The 18184-nt window shown below is 43.2% G+C and overlaps 2 protein-coding genes and 1 long non-coding RNA gene across 4 annotated transcripts; 2 read left to right on the top strand and 1 right to left on the bottom strand.

Annotated features, from left to right (window-relative positions):
- Nucleotides 1–2634: 2634 nt before the first annotated feature.
- Nucleotides 2635–8059, top strand: fzr1b (fizzy/cell division cycle 20 related 1b). 2 transcript variants are annotated; one of them, XM_088312145.1, is made up of 14 exons: nucleotides 2635–2809; nucleotides 2995–3178; nucleotides 3521–3622; nucleotides 3708–3771; nucleotides 3834–3961; nucleotides 4045–4127; nucleotides 4202–4385; nucleotides 4631–4696; nucleotides 5380–5482; nucleotides 5577–5758; nucleotides 5825–6058; nucleotides 6839–6943; nucleotides 7019–7111; nucleotides 7217–8059. In XM_088312145.1, the coding sequence occupies exons 2-14, from the start codon at nucleotides 3101–3103 to the stop codon at nucleotides 7256–7258; spliced, it is 1464 nt and encodes a 487-aa protein (XP_088168271.1). In that variant the 5' UTR covers nucleotides 2635–2809; nucleotides 2995–3100; the 3' UTR covers nucleotides 7259–8059. The 2 variants fall into 2 exon arrangements, with proteins under 2 accessions (XP_088168271.1, XP_088168272.1); XM_088312146.1 differs by having other exon boundaries at nucleotides 2935–3178.
- LOC148326311 (importin-13-like) lies at nucleotides 7972–17943 on the bottom strand. The gene is made up of 21 exons (XM_088312158.1): nucleotides 17616–17943; nucleotides 16588–16713; nucleotides 15181–15806; nucleotides 14235–14375; nucleotides 13593–13734; nucleotides 13359–13525; nucleotides 13098–13218; nucleotides 12339–12486; nucleotides 11583–11764; nucleotides 11491–11517; nucleotides 11281–11415; nucleotides 11037–11168; nucleotides 10363–10443; nucleotides 10120–10257; nucleotides 9945–10041; nucleotides 9826–9878; nucleotides 9673–9742; nucleotides 9486–9544; nucleotides 9084–9173; nucleotides 8773–8954; nucleotides 7972–8318 (listed from the first exon to the last, which is right to left on the bottom strand). The coding sequence occupies exons 1-21, from the start codon at nucleotides 17718–17720 to the stop codon at nucleotides 8225–8227; spliced, it is 2916 nt and encodes a 971-aa protein (XP_088168284.1). The 5' UTR covers nucleotides 17721–17943; the 3' UTR covers nucleotides 7972–8224.
- On the top strand, nucleotides 12759–17002 carry LOC148326312 (uncharacterized). Its single transcript, XR_015846241.1, has 2 exons — nucleotides 12759–13225; nucleotides 15227–17002. It is a non-coding gene; the product is annotated as an uncharacterized LOC148326312 (long non-coding RNA).
- Nucleotides 17944–18184: the final 241 nt, after the last annotated feature.

The following is an 18184-nucleotide window of genomic DNA, read 5'->3' as shown; positions in this document are numbered from 1 at the left end:
CGCGATAAACGAGGCATAACTGTATATTGCACAATCCAGCGGCAAGTGCCTGAGAACTTTTCCAGACGATTTTCATCTGACCTTTCCGTAATAGATTTAAATTAAATCATATTTTTTCGAGCAGCCGTTTCTTTTTCCCAGCTAATCGGAGTCATTAAGTGTGTGACGCACAAAAATACCCAACACAGTCACATTTCGTTTATTTCAACCCGTGAGAACAGAATTTGAAACCCGACGAAAGACAATCGTCAGTCTGTGGGTATATTCTTTGCGGTGTGTCAAATCACATTTCCTCGTGATGAATTTAAGGACATGGAACCAGCGTGTCATTTGTACCGAGTGACCCCGGGGCTCTTTAGACATGGCGCAGTCAGCTCGGGAATCGTTCGGACAGTCAAGGGAACATCCCTGTGGCATCGCACGAGAGCATGAAGACATCTTACGGAGAAAACACAAACGCGGCTTGGCTATGCTTGCTAACGATGATGATAGCAAGGCACATGCTTGCTTGGAAACACACACAAGACAGACTGTCATGGCGGATGAAAAAATGCGGCAGGGTGAGGGGGAAGCCTGATGAAATGTTGATTCCCCGCAGAGCCCTTTCGACATCGATGTGAGTTATTTTTATTTATTTATTTATTTTTTTAGGTCGACCCAAACACATTTTCACCGCACCTTTTCGAAGCACCCACAATTATCATAATTTCATTCAGACACAGCAAGCGAAAGGGCCTCTTTCAAATTGGACTCACACGCATTGCTAGGGAAGGGAAGGAGCGACTCTTTTGACTCCGTCGAGTGTCGAAAATGGGAAAGCGTGTGGGAGGAGATGTTCAACAAGTGATGTAGAGACTGTCTGTTGTGGAGTGTGCGACACTGCTTGTGACAGAAAAAAAGCCCAGATGAGGCTTGTACATCTCGATGGACAAGGGGAGAAAATTTCAAGCACAAAATAATGTATTTATGTGTTTATAAAAGAAGAAGAAAAAAAACCCATAAAATTGACCAATGATGTACAGTACATTTTACTGTCGGGCATAACACATTCAATCTTAAAAAGAAAGTCCCACCATATTGTGTGACTGTTATATTCATAAACAATGCACATTAATACATAATCCATGTCAACTAAAAAAAATAGTATTTTTTTATATTTTATTGAAAAAATAGTAAAGTCAAGAAAGACTCTTTTAAAAAAATCGTTTTAATCCCAAAACAAGTAGCCTGTTTAAATTGAGTGAAAAAACAAAACAAAACACAAATTCAATATTTGTAAACAATGCAAGCATTCATGTCTCAGTGAATAATAAAAAAAAATACTGGTTTCCGATAAAAATCTGACAAACAACATGTTGAGCTGATGTGATTCAAGATTATGATTGTGTTTTACAGTAAAAACCCAGTTGGTCTCACAAGCACTATCGCTAGGAAAAACACAGACCGCCTACCATAACAAAAAACTCCTTTTTTTGTCCGTTTCACCGAGGTGATGTCAGTGATATGATTAGCCACTTGTTTTGTTGTTGTGAATTCCTGTGAGTCTCAAAACTTCACTGCACTGACCCAACTTCCTGAGCGCCCACTGGCCTGGTCTCTATTACTGGAACGATACGGAGTGTCGCATGTGATTACTTTTGTCACCGTCCTGGTCTTTGTCTCCCATTGACCCAGAAAAGGCAATCTGAGTATATCCATACTCGACGTCCGCCCCGATGACAGTACTTTGCTAACATGTTCTGTAAATATAGGTTGGGTGTGTGGCTTTGTGTCAAAGGGCAGTGTGGCAGACTGGCCTACGTGCGGATCCGATGGCCACCAGAAATGCCGCACGGCTGCTCGACCATGACGGTCACTGCCATTAAAGCCCTATTACAGCAGCAGTAGAGCGGTTTGCTTGTCTTTCTCAGAGGGGCGTCTTTGAGTAATTGAACGAAACATAATAGCTAGTCTGCTATTCGACAGCAACGCGTTATCCATTTCACTGTCAAAAGCGAACGTCTGTGCCAGTAATCTGAGCAACAGAAAAAACAACCGGAAAAAAAACATGATGCCATCACAGAAAGCTAAGGAGGGGATGGATGAAAATTACTTTTTCTCTTAACTTCATCTACATATGACCTGTGTCTGCTTTAAATACCAAAATGTAGCATTCAAATGAAAAAAGTTTGCCTACAACTAGTTTAGATTGAATCGTAATATATTTCGGATATTAGCTTAGTACACTCGACCCCCGCTATTCGAGGGGCAAGAGGGCCAAGCTGGCCTGCGAACTGCAAAAATCGATGTATATTGCAGGTGCAATTGCGGAAGGGGGATTTTTTTTTTCTTTTTACAAACCACAAAAATATATCTTTAAAAAGGCTGATAAACATTCAAGATACGATTTACACAGAAAATGGAAGAAATAAATTGAAACTGAAAAAAAAAATCCTTTTTTTAATCTGCGAGTCGCGAACGGTGAAGATTTATGCGAGGGTCGACAGTACAGAAGCAGATAGAGCGTTTGTTTGTTTTTGGCAGGACAACACTGCCATCTTGTGGCCATGTGGGAGAATCGCCCTCTTAATCTGTCGACACCACGGCGACCAGGAGCCGAGTTACGCCGATAGGAGTCGCTACCGTGTCGCTCGAAGGAAGTCAGCCAAAGAATGTTGGCTTCCAGCTGATTCCGTCGCCATTTTTGTTGCGAACGTAAACACCAGCAGTGCGACGGCACTCGAACGGACTTCTCACGCTTAGGTTGGGCGACATCGACGCTTACTGAACATGAGAGGGAATCACGTGACCTGAGCGCATTGTCAGTGCGGTAAGAGGCTCCAAATGACGTGATGTTGCCACTGAAATTGATGTCGTTGCTGCATGTTAATGCCACGGCTGCCAATAGCGCACCATGATAGTGATATTTGTCTCTTTTCCGACTAAATGTAACAGAAAATGACGACGTGCGCTTGCGAAGACGCTTTGACCGTGAGAACGGGGTTTCATTTCCAGATGGGGGTTCCGCGTGGATTCCCTCACCGGAAAGGAGCGGGGATTTAAACTGGGGAGGGGAGGGCAGCAGAAGGGGCCTGGGTGCCCGTCCGTAAGCCCACTTAACATGGACCAAGAGTACGAGAGGCGTCTTCTGAGACAAATCAACCTGCAGAACTTGCCCGCTGAGGCCCGGCTGACCAGGGTGAGTCGCGGGTGGGAAGGCAATATTTCATGTACGTCGTGATTTCATTATCCGCCCCCCCCAGAAAAAAAAAAGATTTTTTTTCTCCATCATCGCCCAGCCTTAAAGTGCACTATTATCAAAATAATATCTCTCAGACGGTGACCGTCAAAGATGATTGTTAAGATCATCAGTATGTGTAGGCAGTTTTTTTTCTTCTTCAATTTTTACTATTTTTTGAAGGTCTTGTAATAGATTTAAATTGTACAGGTGGACTTAATGAAGTGTGTTTCAAGTTTGTGTTGCGCGTGTGCATATTTTTCAACAATCATTCTCTTTTCAATATGGCTCACCTCTGCCCAGTGTGGCAGTGTGACCTGCAGCCCCATCAGTGTGAAGTCAGGAGACCGCTTCATCCCCACCCGCGCCGGAAGCAACTGGAACATCAACTTCCACTACGCCAACGTGAGCCGTTTACGTCTTACTGACGGAGTCACGCGCGCTCAAGTGATCCGACACCTGCTGACACGTGTCTTCCTTCTCTGCTCAGGAGAACTGTCGATCCCCGAGCCAGAACCGTCAAGCAAAAGATGCCAATTCGGATTCAGGCAAAGGTCCGTAATCCTCGTCGGTACCTTGATGATGTCTCACAAGTTTGTTTTTTGATTGCTAACAGATACGGTGGCGTATGCCGCCCTGTTGAGGAACGAATTGCTGGGCGCGGGCATAGAGTCTGTGTCGGAGCTGCACGCAGACGAAAGGCGACATGCTGTCTACTCTCACGGCTCACACAGCCTCTTTCGGGTACGATGATGAGAATTAAAAACGCTAACGATCTTTTATTTCATGAGCCGAACGAGATGATTCTGCGTCTCATCTACCCGCAGTACGCCATCCACACGAAGAGAGCGCCTTTTGACAGCGATACTGAAGTCTCCCCCTACTCTCTTTCTCCGCTTACTAACAAGAGGTAAGTTACGTCTCCCTCGCTGAAATGACGCTCGTGTTTTGCCACAAACCTCCATTCCTCCGTCCCGCTCGTAGTCACAAGCTGCTCCGCTCGCCTCGTAAACCGGCCCGCAAGATCTCAAAGATCCCCTTCAAGGTGCTGGACGCGCCGGAGCTGCAGGATGACTTCTACCTCAACCTGGTCGACTGGTCGGCGGGCAACTTGCTCAGCGTCGGTTTGGGAGCTTGCGTCTACCTGTGGAGCGCCTGCACCAGCCAGGTCATAGCACGCGTCACATGCGGTGCTGATTGTCTCAAAAGTTTTAGAAATGACACCTAGGTATGCATTTGTGAAAAAATGTGACATTTACCAAATGATTGGACGATATTTAAAAATTGTGCCGGTGGCCCAGTCGGGGCAGCGTCAGTGAATTTCGGGTAGCCCGACCCAGTCACGCGGTGGCCCCGGGCCATCAGGCCACTGTTGATGTCGAACATTGCGCAAACTCTCCTTTGCGCTCACAGGTGACACGGTTGTGCGACCTTTCGGTGGACGGCGATTCTGTGACTTCCGTGTGCTGGAACGAGAGGGTGAGCCAAATGAAACGATGAGTCTTTTGTGTCACAATCATGGTGATCGGTAGTGCTGGGAAAATGAAGCTTCAAATTTGCCTCATGAACCAGTTGTTGTATTTTTCGGTCCTCTAGATGGCACTGTTGGTTTAAATAAAGGGTTTAAAAAATGGCAAGTCAGTGAGCTTTCAGGCCAATGTTGAGCAGAGAGCGCCATCTACAGGAGTCCAAAAATACTACAACTGCTTCATGAAGCAGATTTGAAGCTTCGTTTACCCATCACTAGTGATCGGTCAATTATATTTCACAGATTTATTCAACACTACCGCACATTGTTTGTTAAGATATTAGCCAAAACAACCTTGCAAGTTGGCAAGGGAAACATCCAAAAAATTAGGGACACTTCTTACAAGATGCAATGTAAGAGTTGTATCCTAAATGAGCGAGGATTATAATTTGGGATTGTCAATCCCATTTTTGTCTGGACCAATTAATACTAGTGCAAGTTCCAATACCTCTAGTGCCTAAATTAACTCATTCACTACCAGATGAGTAATTAAAAAAGAAAAAAAGGGTCTTTGACGTCTTTAGCCGTCAATGGCAGTTAATGAGATTTTTTTTCTCCCCACAAAATTCCAATTTTTTATGACATTATAAATCAAAATAGTTGTCTGAGTGGTCTTCAAATTGTTTTCTCTCAGGGGAGTCTGGTTGCAGTTGGGACCCACAAAGGTTATGTTCAGATCTGGGACGCAGCAGGTGGGCGAAAGCTGACCAGTTTGGAGGGCCACTCCGCTCGTGTGGGTTAGTTACGCCGCCCCGCCGCCCCTCCACTGGTTAAGATTAAGAACGCTTTATTACCTCAGCGCCCCATGACGACTTCTCGTTTGCGTCCAAGGTGCCCTGGCGTGGAACGGCGAGCAGCTGTCATCCGGAAGTCGCGACAGAGTAATCTTACAACGGGACATCCGAACGCCGCCGTCTGCTGAGCGAAGGTTGCAGGGACACAGACAGGAAGTGTGCGGTCTCAAATGGTCACCTGACCATCAGCATCTCGCGTCCGGTGGCAACGACAACAAGGTAAAGGAATGCGAATTCCGTCACGACGGCGTGTGCTTGACCTCGCACGTTGGTATCCGTTGTCAGTTGCTGGTGTGGAACAGCTCCAGCCTGCTCCCGGTGCAGCAGTACAGCGACCACCTGGCCGCGGTGAAGGCCATCACCTGGTCGCCTCACCAGCACGGGCTGCTGGCGTCCGGAGGCGGCACGGCCGACCGCTGTCTGCGCTTCTGGAACACGCTGACGGGTCAGGCGCTGCAGAGCACCGACACCGGCTCACAAGTGTGCAACCTGGCGTGGTCCAAGCACGCCAATGAACTGGTGAGCGACACGGACGTTTATGTCCCGTTCACACCAAATCCGTCAGATTCGCTGGCGTTTGGCGACATCTCAGTAAAGTTCAACAGCTGTTTAAGAAATATATATATATATAAAAAAAGGAAATCATTTTTTAAAAATTTACTGTCCTTTGCTTTTGCGTCCCATCGCTCCAAGCGCATCATTTGTGTCGCCCGCACGCAATCGCATCCGCTCGCTCTTACTTCATTGACTTCAATTCAATCGGGCTGCCGGAAACCCTCGCAGCGGATTTGGTGTGAACCTAGCATAAAATTTGCATTTTTTTTCTCGGTACCAGTGTAAAAAAATAAATCAATAAATAAAGTGCTGAACATATTTTGTTTGTTGTTATGTTTCTTTGAATGATCTCTACTTTTAGAGATATCGATATTTTTGTTTTTCCGTTCATCACAAAATTATAAAATGAGTTTATCAATCCGTCTTTTGTTGTCCTCCACTCAAGTCGAACCGCTTAATTAAATGTGGGTCACATCCGTCCATTTGTCGTCACTCATTATTTCAACTACAAATGCAGTGTTGGAAAACTACAACACATTTTACTTGTTAGGTGTGGTACTTCCAAAATGTCATACATTTCATATTATTAGTTACTTTCATTTTTTTTTTTTTTTTTTACAATCTTACCATCTGTGTGGAGTCATTTCCTCAATATTTTTCCACATGCGTAGAATTCTCTCCTGTTTGAGACAGTACAAATAAAAATGTGGTAAATATCTTTCTGTGTCCGTTCTTCTGTCCAAGGTGAGCACTCATGGCTACTCTCAGAACCAGATCTTGGTGTGGAAGTACCCGTCGCTGACACAGGTGGCAAAGCTGACCGGACACTCGTACAGAGTACTATACCTGGTATGACATCATCATCGTCGTCGTCATCGTCATCATGTTTTTCATCATGAATTTAAAAAAAAAAAAATTTCTCAGGCCGTGTCCCCTGACGGCGAGGCCATCGTCACGGGTGCGGGGGATGAGACGCTCCGCTTTTGGAACATCTTCAGCAAAACGCGCTGCACCAAGGTCGGTCCTTGTCAGGTCACGTGATCATCTTGTCAGGCAATATCAAATCACATGAAACGTGTGTGTGTGTGTGTGTGTGTGTGTGTGTGTGTGTGTTGTCAACAGGAGTCAAAGTCTGTGCTGAATCTTTTCACACGAATCCGATAGAGGAGCACTTCCCACAAGATGGTGGACCTGCAGCACTTTGCCACCGCAACTCTTTGTTGTTTGTTGTTGTTTTTTTTTTTGTTTTTTTACAACAGTGTGCACTCAGAACGACCCCTTCGTAAAGCCCCCCCCCCCCCGTCCCCCCATCAGTGATGTCATGCCTTTAAAAAAAAAAAAAAAGTAGGCTTCTTAATCATGACTTTTTTTGTTGGTTTTATTTTATGATACATTAGCAAAAAAAAAAAAAAAAAATATATATATATATATATGTTCAAAAACTAACATGATACATTTTTAAAATATTTCGCAGTCTGACTTTGTGTCTTTGTTAAAGGAATCCTTTATCTGCCACATCAAGTTTTTGAGTTATAGGATCCCTGTTTTCTTGAAATACGTATGTAAATAAAACACTAAGATGGAATTGTTACAAACTTTGGAGAAAAAAACAAAAAAACACCCTAAAATGAAATAGAACTTCAAACGGTATGCCCATGGTGGGAAAAGCCAATCCTCTTTGTTCCGACTATAATGGCTTTCGGTTTGCAGCTATTGATTAGTACAGACCTATTGGGAGCTGCACACACCTCTCACCTCACACACAAATTGCCACTTAGCAACATATTATTTTTTTTTTTTTTAATTATTCCCCAGTTTAACTCATTTACTGCCATTGACGGCTAAAGACGTCAAACCCCCCCCCCTTTTTTTTTTTAACTCGGCCCGGTAGTGAATGAGTAAAGTTTCAAGAGTGCCAAGCAATAAATGACAAACAATAGCACATCACTTGATGAACAATGACAACTTGGCATTTCATGTTTTATTTTTGCTCCGAGCAGCATTGTCATGACGACATCCACACTTGTCGTTATTAGTGAACAAGTTTCCACTGTTAAGTCCGAGTGTTTGATTTTTTTATTTATTATTTTTTTTTTGCTTTCTTTGTGCTCAGTGTATCTCTTACGTGGGCTAGTAATGGCAGCGTCCCGACCCCTGCAGTCCTCGGCAAAGTAGCGAGAACTCCTTCACCAGCTCCTTCACGCGACGTTTGTTGCTTGGCTCCCTTGGAGAAAGAAGTATTTTGATTTTGTAAAAATTATTTGTTTAATCTTAGTTTGAGCCAGTCATACGTGATCAATATTACAAGATTTGAAAAACATGCGTTAGGCACTGATTATCGTAGTTGCTCTGCTATTTTAATTGGCTGTTTTTTTTTGTGTGTTTTTTTTTTTTTTTTACACTAACAAACAAAAAAATAAAATCTGCCATAATTTTTGCAGATTTTTCTCTCTAATGCAACAGCAGGATTTACGGACAAAATTATTGTAAAACTCTGAAACATTCTGCCTGTAATTCAGATATTTTTGTTGAAAATATTAAGCCAAAAAAAATGATAATTTAGTCATTTCACTTTTTTTTTTTAAGTACTCAACCGATTAATCGGTAATCGTAATTTTACTCTGAATCAGCATGGACCTCAAAAACGTGCCGCTTCATTGAGCACATTTCTGGTTCACCTGAGAAGCTGCTCCGTAAAGTTGTGTTTCTGCTCCGTGGAGATGTGTTCCGAGGGGAATCCTGGCGACTGCACGACTTCTTTGAGCCACCGGGACAGCAGAACCGGACAGTGTCTGCTCAGACTCAGCAGCACCTCGGAGAAATAATCTGTCAGACTGCGAGGAGATCCACCGCCAACCGCCTGAGAGCCAACAACGTGATTGAGATCATGGTCATTTAAAAAATTTGATAGCCATGATTTAAACGCTTCTGAGAATTGTTTAACGTGATTTTTTTTTTTTTTTTTTTTCAAAGGTAAAATCAGACTGACGTGCAGGATGGTCTCTGTAAGGAGCTTTCCATCCCTCTGCAGCACCTCGCCGAGGGGCGACACGTCTTTACATCGAAGCAATAATTCGCTCTGTTGCAAAAGGACGGAAATAAGACACATTTTTTTTAAGCTGTTTAGCTCAAATAAGATTGAGCTGAACCACTAAAGTCAAATGCAGCAAAACTACCAAGTGGAGTCGAATTCGTATTTTATGGAAAAATTGTTGTCAAGATCGTATCGTAAAAGAGTCGTATATGAATCTGAAACAAATACCTAAAAATGATTACACAACCTGATTTTATAAGGATGACCGTTAAAATCGTTCGTTCACTTTACATGATTTTCATGACATTCGACTTTGGGGGTTCAATGAACATTTAACGTTGTCTTATTTTTGCTTACAAAGAAGATGCTGGCAGCTTTTACTGTGGATGATTCAGGGAATTTAAGTGACACGATTCCTAAGCATGACAAAGAAAATCAGTTATGGATTGAAACTGAAAAAAAAAAAATATTTCAGGTCAAGATGACTTTTAGGTTTTGATGCTTTCGCAGGAAATAACGACGTACGAACGTGAAAGTGACTCACCACAGTAAAAGAGCGCATTCACATCCAGATGATCAGATTCGAGGTAGAAATCGGGTTTTCTTTTAAGAATCTAGACAGAGAAAATTTTCAGGCAAAACTTTCAAAGTGATCGATGCAGCAAACGTGTCCCGTTTTCAAATATTTTCAACCAACCTGAGCGTGAAGCTGCATGAAGGACTCTGCGACATCAGGATGATCCCTGATGCCTACAAAAATTACAATTTGTATTAAAAGCGACTGTCACTTATTTAAAAAGAAAATAAAAAAATTACCTTGCTGAAATATCGTCAGCGTGGAAGAAGTCAGAACTTTCAACAGGGTTTGAATGGACGAGACGTGTTGTTCCTCTGCAGCAAAGATGTGAACCATCTAAAGGAGAGCGGAGCGGACTTGTCGGCATTTCCTTCGATTATATACCTGATGTATAAAAAAAAAAACGGCGGATACCTGAGTCGCCAAGTCCAACGCCGAGGCTTGCGGGAAGCTGCTGTAAATCTGGCTTAGCGTCTCACTCAACTGAGCCACCAAGGGCCCGAAATCGCATAGAAGAGTTCGAATGGACTTGTCAAATACTCCGCAAACTGCCTGCAACATGTTAAATAAATAAATAAATAAATAATTCTCTCTTCCATTGGATCCCACGAGATTGTGCAGGTGCAGGTTACCTAATATTGTGAAAGTCCTTCTTACCTCCACCACCTCGGCATCCTCGAGCCATTTGCTGAGGATGTTTTGCATCAACGTGTACACTTGCTGGAGTACAAGCACAACCTAAACACGAGAAAAATAAGTTGAAACGAATATAAAGCCATTTGAGCACTTGTTTGATATCCTTAATCACGACAACCGCCTTGCACAGCGCCCTGCAACCCCTCGTGTGGCTATTTCGTCCTTCTGCTGCGGCGGCACTCGAAATTCATCCGAGGTGTGTTTGTTTTCTGCTGCCCGAAGATTAGTGATGGGAAAATGAAGCTTCAAATTTGCTTCATGAAGCAGTTGTTATATTTTTGAGTCCTCTAGATGGCACTGTTGGTTTAAATCAAGGGTTTAAAAAAATAGTAAGTCAGTGAGCTTTCAGGCCAATGTTGAACAGAGAGCGCCATCTACTGGAGTCCAAAAGTACTACAACTGCTTCATGAAGCAGATTTCAAGCTTCGTTTACCCATCACTACCGAAGATAGCTGGGATCGGCTCCAGCATGCCCACGACACTGAGAAGGAAAAGTGGCTCAGAGAATGATGGATGGATGGATAGACGAGCTAAAGGCCGGTCTAAGTTGCGGCGCCAGTGGTGCCATTCAATTTCTCGTCCAATCTCGTGTCTTTTTAGGATTCACAACAAACACGTGCCTGAGCTGATCTTACCGGGTTGTGTGCGGTTTGACTTTGGGCCGCTCCCTCGAAGCCGTCTGCGTGTCGGTTAATGTCCAGAGCGGTGACGAGGCTGGACAACATTCCCAGGATGTGAATAATTGATTGTTTATGGGCACGATCAGCCTGCACACAAAGAGACTTTCAGCAATCGTAATGACAATATTGAGTTAAAAAAAATATATAAAAACGGGGTCGTAATCTCTGCCCATCGACACGTTTTCTATTTTTACCCTACCGCTTGTTTTGCCAAAGTGTCCAGCTGCTGGATGTGAGGGCTGACGAGCGCGTGCAGTTTTGCCAAGATCTCCTCAGCCGGCAGAGCGGACAGCAGGAAGCCCAACGCCTGCATCAGCCACATGCACTGCCTGCTCTGCACAACCAGGAAATCAAATCACACCTTTTCCTCACCTTCGCGACAATGACCTTTCGCTCACAGTTCACTCACCTTATGGATATCTTTAACCAGCACTTCCTATCGAGTTAGACGTGTTATTATGACTTGCCATTTGCTCAACGGTTCGATTTTGTGCGCACGACCTGGGACACGGTGAGAATGTCCTGAGCGTAGGACCCGAGGTCGTGTCGACATTCCCTGCAGATCCTCTTGAGAGTGGAAACGCTGGACACGGACAGCTCGGGCCTCGCAAGACCTTGGAGCACCATGGGTAGCATGCCGCCGAGCATCACCGGGTGGTCCGCCAGCCACTCGGCCAGGGATCCTTGGCGACATTGGCGCAAAAAGTACACACAAAGGAAATGTGCTTGGATGACAACCGTCAAATGGATCAGGAGAAGTTTGTGGGGGAAAAAATGTTTACTGTTAACTGAACTTAAATTGGTAGAACTTACATTTGTAAAATGGTAGTAAGTAAAGTAAGGAAGTAGGATTTGTTTTGAAAAAAAAATTAAAAAAAAAAAAAGGTTGGTGAAAAAATTTTAAAGCAGCAAACTTCGACACAATTTTAAGTCGGGCAACTCAACAAAAAAATATTGCAATTACGAAAATTGGCTTTCTTGCATTTCATAAAAAAAAAAAAAAAAAAAGTATTAATGTCCCAAACAACTTGCAAGCTTTGTTGTCTGAACTAACAGAGTTGACAATAATTTTGGCCTCCGAAAATACAAGTTGTGTTTTTGAAAATGCATGTAGCATTTTACTCATATTAATTTTCAGGCGTCATTATTAAGTAAAACTCAATTATCTGAGTTACTGTAGTCAAATCAAATCCAGTATTTTATTTATTTATTTATTTGCTATATTAAGACTTAAATGAATCATCAGGTTTTACTCACCTATCGTGTACATGACTGTGTCAGCCAGCATGACGTTAGTGATGTTGATGGTGGGGATGAGGCCAATCAGACCTGGGATGACATCCGAGTAGTTCACATCGATGGTCTCGGCTATTGACTGGAAGCCAAACAGCAAAGCTTCCGTTTCCTTGAAAGGGGAATGTAGAGTATTACAACATGGACCAGAGGGAACAGAAAACAAGTTTTGGCATACTTAAACTTTACCCAAAACTTCTTTTTACTTAGATGGCAAATTTCTGATGAGTTAATTTATTGAGAGGAGATTTGGTGGATGGTTCTACAGTCGAGAACTAAAGCCGACATAGGCGCCAACTACTCCGAAGCTTCTGCGCATGCGTGAGAAGTAGTACCCCCTCCACGCCATCGGCGGCGCTAGTCAATGGGCAGCCTTTGGCGGTGATGTCGAATAACGGCGGTCTTTCGTGATTGAGAATGATTACTTGGTCTTCGCCCTCTTCTGTCCTGCCCGCCGTTATGGCCATAGCGGTGATGTGAAAATTGAGAGCGAGGTTGATGAGGAATAGCTTCAAATTTCACAGCTTTTCCATTTTCTTGTCCAGGGGACTGATTTTGATTCACCCAATTGTACATGTTGACGTCCCAAAGACGGCTCCGACTTTACGACGTGGCGTGCGACGCCAAACAGACGGCATGGCCGACGTCGGATTTGTGTGCAGAGGCTTTTAATATCTCGAATTGAGAGTTGAACGTCTAGCACACAACAAGTGGTTGTGCTACCTGCCATTGTGCTGACTGCCGGGGGTCCATCAACTGCCTGCCCAGGCGGTCGTAAAGGTTGCTGAGCAGCTCGGCTCCCAACATTTCGTAGACGTACATCAATGTGTCCGAGATGTCCACTCTGGAAGGTATAACCAAGTTTTGTTTTCTTAAATGTTTGAAACTATTTTAAAACTTTGAAAGTGCTGCCTTGTTGATGTGGTGTAAATGACAAGACGAGGAAACCGCCACACGTAAAATGCTTCATTTCTTCCATGTCACCTGTAAATTCGGAACTGCTCCTTGTCATCGCAATTCCACGACGTGTACTCATCCTGGGAAGGGTAGCGGGATTTGTGTAGTAACACTTCCACCAACTGGAAGTAAATGGGCCTGTAGATTTGCAGATAAATGGCCTGCTTGTCCTCCTCAAAAGACATGATGTCATCCTGAACAGAAACACAACAACCATGCAACTCCCGTGCAAGGTTTGCAGATTTCAAATTTGGTCCCCACCTGTAGGGTGTACCAGAACGTGAGTGTGAGGGAGCTGGTTGTCTCACTGATTGGGTACTGGCCAGGAATCCCAGTACAGAACAGAATCATGTTGACCAAGGCCAGATACTGCTGCCAGTGCTCCACCTGCTCCAGCAACACTCTGTCATACACATAACATGATTCGTCGCTCATCAAATTAATTGACATAATATAGTGTAATGACAATGTAATATGTAATATATTTAGAAATATTCCTGAATTACTGGTTTGTTTGTTTTTTTTTCTTCAGTTTTTTACAATGCTTGTTAAATTCCATATTGCACAAGCTTTTTCAGGTCAAATTTAAAAGCAAAAAAAAAAAGAAACCTGATGATGAAGACATTTTTTAATGTAAAACGATGACATCACCCATACATATCAGCTCAGCGCAGAATCTGTCTAACTATGCCTTGATCAAATCCACCAAAATTGCATGACTCCACCTGCGCCACAACTTAGACCTGCTTTTAGCCAGTCTAAATTCTAGGCTACTTTAAGTCACCAAATTGTCAGTGGCGTCGGGTTGTGTCGTAAAAAGTCTTGTCGGTTTTTACGCCGAGCGCACATGCGCCTGTCTACCAAAATATGGCACCAGCAATCAAAGTGGTTTTGTGAGCGCACCTGGAGTGAGTTTCACCCATAGCGACGGCAATACGGCAGATCCCATGTGAGGTCTCCATGTGCCCGTCTTGAGCTGCCGTCTTCAGCTGATCTTGGAGACCCAACACCAGTGGCATTAGACTCATCAGAGCATTGCTGTACCTGGATAAACAAACGCGCTAAGAATATATAGATTTGTGTTTTCAAGCTGGAAATACGGTCACTGTTTTGAGCTGGTGCCAGCTAAAGAAAATATTAAGATGCATTGCAACTTTGCTATTGACAAAGTGTCATCTAGTTTCAAAAATGCAGCTAGTAGGTCCTATAAAAATAAAAAAAAAATAAACATACAAATTGCAGCACATTCAAGCTTCAAGAAAAAGACCTAAAAGGATTGAATTTGTTTAATAATATAAATGTAAATATAATAATTGTATTCATAAACAAGAGACATTTTAAATGTTAAATTTTGCAAGGACAATGGTAATAGTTAAAAATATTAGGCCTTGAAAAAAAACATGGTTAAGTGATGTCTGTGACAACTTTTATTTTATTCTCTAAAAACAAGTTTCATGTTAAGAGAAATCCATAGTCTTGTTTTTTTTTTTTTTTTTTTACTTTTTAAACTAAAAATAGTTATTTATGGTAAGTCAAAACCGGTTGTATTCATTTTGTGTCAAACTAAAAAAAAAAAAAACTTTATTCTTTAACATCCCAAAACCAATTGTCAAGAAGGGTTGGTGGCATGTGAAATGTAACTGATAAACTAACTTGTAATCTAACTCAGTTACTTTTAAAATCAAGTAATCAGTACAGTAAAAAAAAACTTTCATTTAAATAACCAAGTTAGTTTTTCAAGGTAACTGTGCCAACACTGTACGCACGCACGCACACACACTAACACACACACACACGATGCCACCACAACTACACGCTAAGTCACAGTGACTGCATAAGCAGCATTTACCTCTGGCAGTCAGGTTGTGAGATGACACTGACAATCGTCTCCACAGCTGTGTCAAACAACTCCGGATTGGATAAAGTCGCAAAACAATCCTGTACCAGTTCCTGAGTCTCCCCGAGTGGCACGTCCAGTCCCAACCAGCTGGCCAAGCAGCGGAGCACTTTCTCCTTCACCTGGCTTGACGAGTCCTGGCTTTGCAGCAGCTGACGCAGTAGCGGACGCACGGCGCTCCACTCCCCGGCCAGGGCGTCCCTCAGCTGGCCGCGGCGGCTCTGCGCCAGCCGGCTGCTCTGGAACTCCTCTGGAAGGACAAGCAGGAGCTCCAGCAGAGCCAGACAATGCATCTGAGGGTCCTGCGTCACCTTGGCGCCTTCAAGGCTCTGAGGTTGGAAGGCTTGCACCATGTCAGCAACCGGCTGTGACCACACATGGGGAATTAAGTTGAGGGCCATCGAGGCAAGTGCGACACAAAGCCTTGTGAGGACCATTTTGGGGCCGGAGGAGAAGTGCAAAATGTGGGAAAGGAGCTGCGCTCTCAGGTGCTCATGCTGGTCTGCAGGCAGGTCGCTCCAGTGAGAGGAGATTTTGGTGTGGAGCGTGCTGGCGCCAAAGAACTGGACTTCTGGGAGCTGTGGACCGCACAAAAATAATCGTGTGAACTCTGAAGGGTTCTGAGGTCAGCAGATTTGAGTTGAAAGCAAACATGGTGCATCGGCATTTCGATGTTATGCTGCAAGCAAATGGAATAAGATGCCAAAAGAAGTGAAATTTGCCCCAATATAAATGCTTATGAATATAAATTGAAAACTTTGCCCCCCCCCCCACCATACCTATGATTAACTGCCATTGACGGCTAAAGACGTCAAAGATCCATTTTTTTTTTTTAACTTGGCAAAAAGTTTTTTTTAGTTTTTATTTCTTGACTCTGCCTTGAAATGTCTTAAGTTCTTCAGTTTTTTTAAACCTCTAAAATTTTTTTGCCTTTTTTTCATGTTGTGCCTTGAAATGTTATAAATGTTGTTTTGTAACTATGTGTAGCACATTGAGTTAGCTTGTGTAGTAAACACATTCTGCCTCCTCCAAAAGTATTGGAACTGGAAATGCTTTTCCAAATTTTTTCTGCAGCTTTTTTTCAGTTCTTGCTTGTTTCTGGTGGTTTCTTTCCACCTTCTCCTCTTCAGGAGTTGAAATGCACGCTACCCTTCCATTCCACCTCCCGATACTTAAGCATTCAATCTAAAAGACAACTATCGAAATAATCCCTCACGTCCTCCCAATACTTTTGCTCAATTGAAATATGAGTCGTTTCAAACAAAACGTGCTCTGTCCTGAATTGTTGTAAGACTTTTGAACTTTTTGTGTCCTATTTTGATGTGCAACCCCAAAATGACTTGCTACTAATCAGCAGACCTTGTCAGGGCGTAGCAAGGCCCAGCAGAAGTGCCACGCCTGGTCAGACGCCTGAGCTTGGGTCAGCCACTTTTGGGCCGCATTCTTGCGCTCCATGTCTGGCTCGAAATACAGTTGGCAGAGAGCCTGGAAGACAAGTCGGGGTGGGAGGTGTGGGGTGGTTGTCACTTGCGGGTTCAAATCGCATGAATATTCATATTGAAGGTGCACTTGTTTGAAAAGGCTAAAAAAAAAAATTGTTGTCATGGTTACTAATTCGAAGCACGCCGTGGTGGCTATTATTAGGGCAGCATATGCTTATTGTTTGTATCACATTACAAAAATGTTTCCTGGGCCTTATCGCCCCACACTGTCTCTTTAAACTGCTTTTGTTTAATAGTGAAATATTTGTAAACTAAACAGTCATGAAGCATAATCTTACATTTTTTTTTCATTGATGTGTTTTCTATTACCGGCACATAAAAGAGAAATGACTGAACCGTCGACGATATTAAGTGTCACATGCACTGAAACTACATTTTGATTTAAATTGCGTTCTGGCCCAAAACCACCACAACTTCTAACTTCATGTCAATACTAATGCCTTATATGTCATTCTATTTATGGTTTCGCCATGTCAAAATAATTATTTTTGAAAGATCAGTAGAAAGACTTGAAATATTAACACCGGCATTATGTAGTTAAAGATGTATCAGTTTGTAGTTCAAATTCATCGCAGTTGTCTTACTAAATATCCAATCAGATTGCGCTTGGGTCACAAACAGTGATACGTAGACTCCCTCTAGTGGCACCCAAAAGAATCACTGAATTAAATATTCCAACTGTGCGGATATGATGGTGTCTAAAAACTTTTTTTTAATGCAATACAGTGCATGTCAGTTGAGTAGAGTTCAGTTATATTTAACTTTTAAGTACGACGCGTTTGCGTTTAATCCTTTGGAAAAGTTTTTTTTCTTTTTATGTTTATGTGCAATGCAGTCTAACAGAATTATGAGTCAAAATTTAAAAAAAAAATGCACCCAACTCACCGCCTCCACATTGTCCACGGTCAACTCGTGCACGTCGGCAGTGTTGCTTGCACGCTCTGTCGGGTGCAACATGAAGTTCAACCCATGTTGCCTCTGAATATCCATTCGGGCTTACCTGTGATTTAAAAAAAAAAAAAAAAAAGCAGTTGAAAAGCACACAGAGTCCTGTAAAGTGCGCGAAAGCAGGCAGCCGAAGGACACCGAAGAGTGTCTGTCAGCTGTCCACAGTGACACGTGACCACGCTGACCTCTTGACGGACGGACTTCAAATCAGCCTCACCGGAAACAATCTGGCGTCATCAATGAGTGACGAAGGAGTATATCGAGCACAAGATCCACTTTCGGAGAGATTTAAAATAACAACCCCAAAAAATAAATAAAAAACTGCGGTCATGCGTGTTGAGCGCGAGTCGCATAACATAGAACAGGCGCGCCTCTCACGCACTCGCTTCTGATTGGCTCATGTGCGGGTATGCAAATGAAGGAATCAGCCGCCTAGTGCTGAAGCTTTCAAATTGTTCCACGTTGTCCCGAGTGGCGAGTATCAAGTGAACGTGGAAGTCGAGTTT

This window comes from Idiotropiscis lumnitzeri, chromosome 12, assembly GCF_059441095.1.
Source record: "Idiotropiscis lumnitzeri isolate Australia: NSW breed Sydney's pygmy pipehorse chromosome 12, RoL_Ilum_1.0, whole genome shotgun sequence".
In the NCBI taxonomy this organism is placed as follows: Eukaryota; Metazoa; Chordata; class Actinopteri; order Syngnathiformes; family Syngnathidae; genus Idiotropiscis; species Idiotropiscis lumnitzeri.
The sequence above is the reverse complement of the archived record's forward strand: the minus strand, read 5'-3'. Positions and strand labels throughout refer to the sequence as shown.

Coding starts and splice junctions, on each gene's coding strand:
- fzr1b (XM_088312145.1), top strand. CDS start 3,101: ATGGACCAAGAGTACGAGAGGCGTCTTCTGAGACAAATCAACCTGCAG. Junction 4,697..5,379: donor CCGTGTGCTGGAACGAGAGG/GTGAGCCAAATG, acceptor GTTTTCTCTCAG/GGGAGTCTGGTTGCAGTTGG. Junction 5,759..5,824: donor CCGGTGGCAACGACAACAAG/GTAAAGGAATGC, acceptor ATCCGTTGTCAG/TTGCTGGTGTGGAACAGCTC.
- LOC148326311 (XM_088312158.1), bottom strand. CDS start 17,720: ATGGATATTCAGAGGCAACATGGGTTGAACTTCATGTTGCACCCGACA. Junction 11,416..11,490: donor TGGTTAAAGATATCCATAAG/GTGAGTGAACTG, acceptor CTGGTTGTGCAG/AGCAGGCAGTGCATGTGGCT. Junction 10,258..10,362: donor AGGATGCCGAGGTGGTGGAG/GTAAGAAGGACT, acceptor AACATGTTGCAG/GCAGTTTGCGGAGTATTTGA.